Consider the following 7,662-nt stretch of genomic DNA (forward strand, 5'->3'; position numbering starts at 1 on the left):
ATAGTCCATTGACACATAAATTTGCCATACAAATAAAAAATTCGTTCACTATTTTTATTTTTCTAAAAGTGAAAAAAAATTAGATCACTAAATAAAACGAAGAGACCACATTTTTGTGATGAGATATGATCAACGACCAATAATTTATCCTGCCAGTGGTGCTTTGCAATTTCGCCTATTATGTCTTGGTTCACCACATCGAGAGCAATGTATAATAATGTTATTGTCCTGAAATTGTGATTCAATCCTTTTTGTACGAGGCCTACCAGGAGGACGCCTAACAGATGGAGGTCTAAGAGAGCTAGAAGTAGACGCATTGTTCATCACCTCAATAGGCAATGGCATTATGCTATCAATTTCATCTGGAATTGGCATGTCATGCGTTAGAACAGGTGACATAACTTCTTCATAAATTTCACGTTGCTTTTCAACCCTCAAATATGGATCAACCATGTCATAAATATTAAGAGAGTATGCCTCAATAGCACAACAGGCGTGTGCACATGGGATGCCACTCATAGTCCATTCCATACAGCTACAAAAAGATTCTTTGCCAAACACAGCCTTGAACCCTCGTTTCTTTAAATCATAAACTGTACACTCCGTAGGACCAAAGGCATGCATGAAAACCCATGTGCAGCTAGCTGTCTCTTCTTCATTTTATCCTCAACATTCGGTCCTACAGGGTTTGGCCACCTTTCAGTTTCCATCTTCTTTCTGTATAAAAACTCAGTGAGTCTTGTTAAGTGACCGTCCATTAGCCTCATAATCGACAATAGTCTCTCCTCTCTAACCCAAGCATTAAAGGATTCTGCTTGGTTTGTGTACATGATATCCCAACGCGGCAATGGAAAAAGAGTATTCGCCCAATGTTCTGGTCCATTTTCTGACACCCAATCAAACAACTCCTTTCGAAAACTAGCCATTTTTTGTAATGCTTTTTCACACGTCTCTGTTGTTCTTGCATATGCAATCTTATTAAGAAACTTTTTTGCTGTATCCTTAGATGAACCACGCAATTTCAAGCCACTCTTACTATTCATAAATTTTGTAAAATTCTCCATTAGGTGCCGAAGACACCATGAGTGACACTGTGAACCAAAGACATCTCTAACCCCACTGATTAGGCTTGAATTTCTATCTGTTATGATAGTTACAATGCGCCCTCCTATGACTTCTTTCACATTTTGTAAAAACCACAACCAGTCCTCATCAGTTTCTCCAGAAACTACTGCATATGCCAAAGGATACAACCCCTCATCAGTATCATACCCAGTGGCGCCAAGTAGTGTGCCCTTGTAATTGCCACTCAAGTAACAAGCATCAATGGATAAAATAGGTCTACAACCAACTTCAAAGCCTCTTATTGAGCATCGATACGATACAAATAATTGTTTAAATTTTCCTTCTTCTGTGCATGTCCATTTTGCAATAGTGCCCGGCATAGATTCCCTCAGTCGTTGACACATCCAAGGAACCAACTTATAACTATCCTCTGGCTTCCCATCAATGGCTTCTTTTGCGTGTTCCTTTGTTCTCCAAGATTGCATGTAATTTATTTTAATTCGAAAATCATTCTTAAAATCTTTGCTAATTTGTCTGGGAAAATAAGAAGGGGTTTCTCGAATCTTATTCATCACAATTCTTCCTAAATCCTTTGAACGCACAACTGGTTTGAAGTAACTTACATCTTGTACAGTATGCGTGTGAACATTTTTAAATCTTTTCACCCTTACAGTGTCGGATTCCCCTTCACATCCAGCTGTTAATTTCCATGGACAGTTGTCAACCTTGCATTTAATCCTATAATATGTACGACTATTGTTCATGTACTTGAAAGCAAAGCGATTGGTAAATGCAAATAGAGTAATTGCGTCTTTGAAGGCATTTGGGCTTTCGAATAGTTGTCCTTCCCCTTTAAGTTTTTGAACATGTCTATAAGTATTTTGACACAGCACAGAAGCAGATTCTTGCAAACTAGAGCCGATAATGTCATTGTTCAACAATTAAGAGTTGTCACAATCTTCATTTGGTGTCCTGCATAAAATTTATAGTATTAGACTAACAACATATTCTCTACATTTAATATATATATATATATATATATATATATACTTAAAAAAAACATTTTAAGTTTACTAAGACCTTGAAGTACCTCAAGTTGATTGGATTAGGAAAGGATTCTTGGCTAACCACCATTCCATCATCAATATAAATATCGACTGTGTTGTCATTTACTATAAACATTGCCTTCATACTAAGATCATTAGACAATCACAAGAGTTCAGTCTTGTCCATTTTGCTAGTATACCATATCACTTTTCCATGAAAATCAATCAAAAATTGTTGGCACAATATTTCTTTGAAGGCTTCAAACGTCATATTCGTCTTTATTGCAATAGCATCCGTAACACCACCTACGTACATAATGCTACTATTTTCTTTTATTACTTTTTTTCCGCCGCAACGACAAAAACAAACTACATCTCTGACTTCTCTTTCCATATCTATTCGAGGTTCTCTGTGATCATAAAAATTAATAAAATAATAAAAAAATTTAAAAAAAAAAACCAAGAAGAAGAATTAAGCAAAAAAAAGAGTTGAGCTTAAAATCAAATACTACAGACAAATAGATCTACTAATCCGAAGGCCATAACAAAAATACCTGAACTTAAAACTGGTACTCTAGAGCCCAAAATCTAGAGTATGGCTTGACCTGTATGCAAAACCAAAGGAATTTGTTTGAAGTGAGTTCCTTTCTTATTTTATATTATGATTATTAGTATTGGCTTGAACTAAAGCTTGAATTAATAACCATGAGGATTGAATACGAGTAGTTATTAAACCACAAAACTCGAATTGACCAGTTTTGAAGACATGAGCACGTGTTTTAAAAAATAAAAAATCAATTTAATCTTATGACTCCTTTCCAAGTAATATTCATGTCAGTCAGTCAGATCAAGGAATTGAGAATTGGAGAGTTGTTTTGTATGACAGTGGTAAAATTTTCTTGTATGACAGTGGTAAATTGAATTATGCAAAAATTATATTATGTCTCCTTTAATGAAATTGTAGTGTGAAACATGGGGAGCATACTGCTACATATGCAGGCTAAATGTTTTTTTTCCTCCTTCATGTGATTAAGATTACATATGCAGGCTAAATGATATTCTTCTTCATAGTAATTTGATTTCAGTATCTTAGAAACATTTTGAAAAATCATAAATTTTATAATAGGATCATTTAAAGGTTGCATAGGTTTGATAACTCAGTTTTGTCATATGATCTTTATTCTATCTAAATATGGTGATCCATATTGGACAAGGTTTATAAAACATGTATGATTGAATTCATATAATAACAATTGCTCCATCTAAAAACTACTCAATTTGTAAGAAGTCCGAAAAGTAACATTAATCATAAAGCCATATAAATTACAATTCAGTGATATTCAATTCTCACTAAAATAAGATTGTATAACCTTTATTATTCTGTTCTCACAAATAGAACTTCTCACATCATGCATTCCATTGGTATGTTAAGCTCCTAAAGTTAAACTATAACTTTGAAGGACATATTCCTGTTCCTAAAATTGAAACCCAAAGACATTAGGTCTTACTGATAGAATGGTACCCACTGGGTCTCAACCACAACTCTATATACAGAATCAACAGGTGCTATATTCATGACACTTATGGTCAGGATGGTAGAGTTTCTGAGACTTGGTATGGTTATGGAAGGTAAACGTGGGGGAGCAAGAGACTATGGGTTATCCTATAAGCCGAGAAATGGTAGGACTGTTGTATGACATAACACATAAACAATAGGTATGTAACTGGCTCTGTCCATCTCATACCAAACCATGGTCCGCTGCACCATTATTGGAAAACCATACTTTTAGGGGGAAATAAAAAAGATTGGAAAACCATACGCCTCTATGCTACATTAAGGACTTATTAGATAATAGAATTGCCGGCCTCAAGGAATCTAAACATGATCACAAGTGTTCTGTGTCTTCAAAAAGTGTTTTGTTTCTTCAATTGGGCATTTAATCAAACAATTCATTTGCATAAAACCAAACCAACAACAATTTCTCCAAACACACAACAAATACGTCTTAAATTGTTATATTTATAAACAAAATGTCTTTCTTGCTTCAGAACAAGAAAATAGATTCAAAAGTATATTTATAAACATGTAAACTGTACATATACAGAGGGAGAAAATACCGTGTAAAATAAATTTGGATTTGTAAATACTCCCTAATCGTTTGTCAGGCTTGTTGCAATAGATTGATTTTCTTCACTCACGGCTCCTTCCAAACACCGGATCCACCTCTTCAAAAGCAGGATTCGATAGTTTCTTAATTGTTTTTTTGGTATTTTGAACTTATATAACTCTAAGGATATTTTGGTATTTTAAGATAAGAGCTTGGAGGGTGTTTTGGACCTTAACAATTATAATTGATGTATTTATAATTATTTTGTTTAATCTAATTAAATTAAAAAGTAAACTTTAAAATTAGACTATTTTGTTATTTAAGGTTATTAAGTTTACCTCTATATGTAGTTTTTTCAATAAGTTACCTAAATAAGTATATAATTGACTCATTTCAATTAGTATATAGAATCCAGTTAAGATTCTCTTTATTATCTCAATTATGGAGAATATATCCTGCATGGGTAAGAATCGGAAGAAATAAAATAGAGATTGACGTGATGTTTGACTTTATTACTTTTAAATTTAATTTGTACTCATTTCGGTTTATATATATAGGAGAGAGAAAGAAAAAAAAAAACATTAATTATAAGAGAAAATAAAAGAAATAGAAGGACAATACTCTATTTATGTTAAATAAATAGTATTTTTGTTTGGATAATAAAAAGGACAAAAAAAAAAAAAACAATGATAATAACAACTAAATTATTATTATATCATTTTAATTAAATAGGATGTGAGTGAAATAATAATTTTTACTTTATAATTATTAAGAATAATTTTAAAATTATAAAATATTATTTAACTTGCTATTCTCTTCTTTCTAATCTTCTCATTCTTGGATAGAGTATCGGTCTTTATCCCTCTCAATACTTTTATTTCTTTCATTTTAAACAATCCCGTGTTTGTATCATAGTTAGTAAAATACGATACGAAAAAAATACAGGTACGAAAACGTATGAGTATAATTCGATATTTTTTTTAAAATATATTTAAAAAATTCGGCAAAAAAATACGAAGACGTAAAAATATAAATACGGATACGTACATGTATAATACGTTATATATTCTAAAAATTCGGCTATACATATCTTATTATTTTCTTATATATATATATATATATATATATATATATATATATATATTTGTAAGGACAATAAATAATATGTAATAAATAATGAAATAAATATATTACAATTAACACTATCACAATAATCATAAAAAAAAAAAAATTTATAAGTATATAATGTAACATTCTACTAAAACATGTAGGGAGTATGGTGATCTACAAAATTCTAAAATAATTATAATAATAAAAATATTAACAAAATTTAAAAGATCTCACAACAAAACAAAAAATCTATAAATATCTATAAATACCAATAAAAACTTATGATTCTTCAAAATTATAGTGTTCTACAAATATATATATATATATCTTTCATTGTTTTGATTAAAGTTCATAATTGGAGTGGCAACAATAAGTGATTGTACAATAAATAACATTATTTTGATGGCTTGAAAGATAATGACTATACCAAGCAAAAGAGGGTAGAAAACACAATAGTTTGCCCAACAAATAACATTATTTTGATAGCTTAAAAAATAATAGCTATACCAAGTAAAAGAGGGTAGAAAAGATAATATTGTGTATTTTAAAAAAAAATACGCTATTAAAAACGTGAATTTCGTAAACAAAAAAATAATAATTAGGTTACGAATTACACGGAGCAACCAAAACGAATAAACGCGTTAGATACGGGGTAATTAAAAAAATTCATATTTTACCGTATTTTTTACCATATTTTTTAATTCGAATCAAAAATTCATACATACGCATTTAATTTGCGTATCATACGCGAATTAACTAACTAGGATTTGCACAAGCTATTCTTTTTTTTTTCTTTTTCCTCACTACTGATGTAGATTTTGTGGTTGAGATTCACGCAATGCACGGATAAAAGTGGGCAACAAACAAATCTGTAATTAAAGTTTTATAGGAAATTCTAAATTAGGAAATTGGTACATGTTTTGGTCATGTATTAAAAAACTCGTGGTGATGGAAAATTTTCATGGCACTTGTGAAAAATCATCATGAGTGCCTCTCTCTCTATCTCATCTAGCAGTGTGGGTGTGTGCGCGCGTCACCCAAAATGACAAAGAATGAATTAGACATGTGGAGCTGTTTGGGAGCTGAGAGAATAACGCGTTATGGTATTGGGGACCCACAGTGTACACGTATAGACAATTATCCTAGTTGGCAATGAAAGATGATATGTAGAAACAGGACCCACATCCACCTCATATATCAATCAACGGCGGGAGAGTGATAGATCCTCTACCTTCATTAATTAGCACAGAACCGCAACGAAAAACTTAGCAACAGTGCGACAGACAATACCGACAGCCGCTCCTGGTTTGCCACGTTCCCGCCAAAGTAGTAACATATAATGGGCGTGTATATTATAGTATATGTGTATATATATATATGCCCACAAATGAAAATTTAAGTAACTAATGTTTGAATAATTAATAAACAAAAAATTAAATATAATATTTCACCTAATAATAAGGGAAGTAAATAATATTTTATTATTATTATGATAGCATTTTCTTATAATATTTGAATAATTAATAAACAAAAAATTAAATATAATATTTCACCAAATAATAAGGGAAGTAAATAATAATATTATTATTATTATTATGATATCATTTTCTTATAATAATTACAACTCCCTTTTATCCCCAAAAAAATTGAGAATATGAACGATAATTCAAATAGTACTGTTTAATTATATTGGACTGAAATTATTTGTACAAAATACAACAATTTGGTTTGCTCAAGATGGAAAATAAAGTATGTCCTGAAATATAGGTTCAAAAGAAGGAAGAGATTTTTACTAACATATGCACGCACGCCACTCTCAAATATTCAAACTTACAGAATTAGCAGGAAATGACTTTTATCGCAAAAACAATTATCCTTAAACCAATTTTTCAGACTCATTTGAGTTCATTCACTGCTTAAAAATAAATAAAACTCCCTTCCATTTGATAATTAGGTTGCTCTATATTGCAATAGTAGTAATTTTTACCATTTTCAGGATATCTTAAAATAATTACTCTTTAAAATTTCAAAAAAACATGCAACTTGATGATTTTAAAAAAGGCGCGTCCCTCAAAATTTTCGAATACTAATATTTTAGACCCATTTATGGGTTAGAGACTTATCTATGTTTTAGTTCTAATAATAGTAATATTTTCCATTAAAATAACAAATTTAAAAGTTTATATGCAAAACGAGTACCTAGCACGTTTCGTCCGCGTAGGTGCCAGCTGTCCGGTCACAGACTCCGTGATTGCGTACATTGGGGACCACGTAGGCCCTACGCAAATTACACATACACACTCACCATTCATAATTCTCACGCCTCTGCAGTG

General features: G+C 31.2%; 1 protein-coding gene across 1 annotated transcript; it reads right to left on the reverse strand.

Moving 5' to 3' along the window:
* LOC132269179 (uncharacterized) lies at window positions 1–3,200 on the reverse strand. The gene is made up of 2 exons (XM_059770268.1): window positions 2,156–3,200; window positions 1–2,037 (listed from the first exon to the last, which is right to left on the reverse strand). The coding sequence occupies exon 2, from the start codon at window positions 1,827–1,829 to the stop codon at window positions 582–584; it is 1,248 nt and encodes a 415-aa protein (XP_059626251.1). The 5' UTR covers window positions 1,830–2,037; window positions 2,156–3,200; the 3' UTR covers window positions 1–581.
* Window positions 3,201–7,662: the final 4,462 nt, after the last annotated feature.

This window comes from Cornus florida, unplaced genomic scaffold, assembly GCF_030987335.1.
Source record: "Cornus florida cultivar Cherokee Brave unplaced genomic scaffold, ASM3098733v1 CherokeeBrave_3.0.0_Hap2_Chr08, whole genome shotgun sequence".
Classification (NCBI taxonomy): Eukaryota; Viridiplantae; Streptophyta; class Magnoliopsida; order Cornales; family Cornaceae; genus Cornus; species Cornus florida.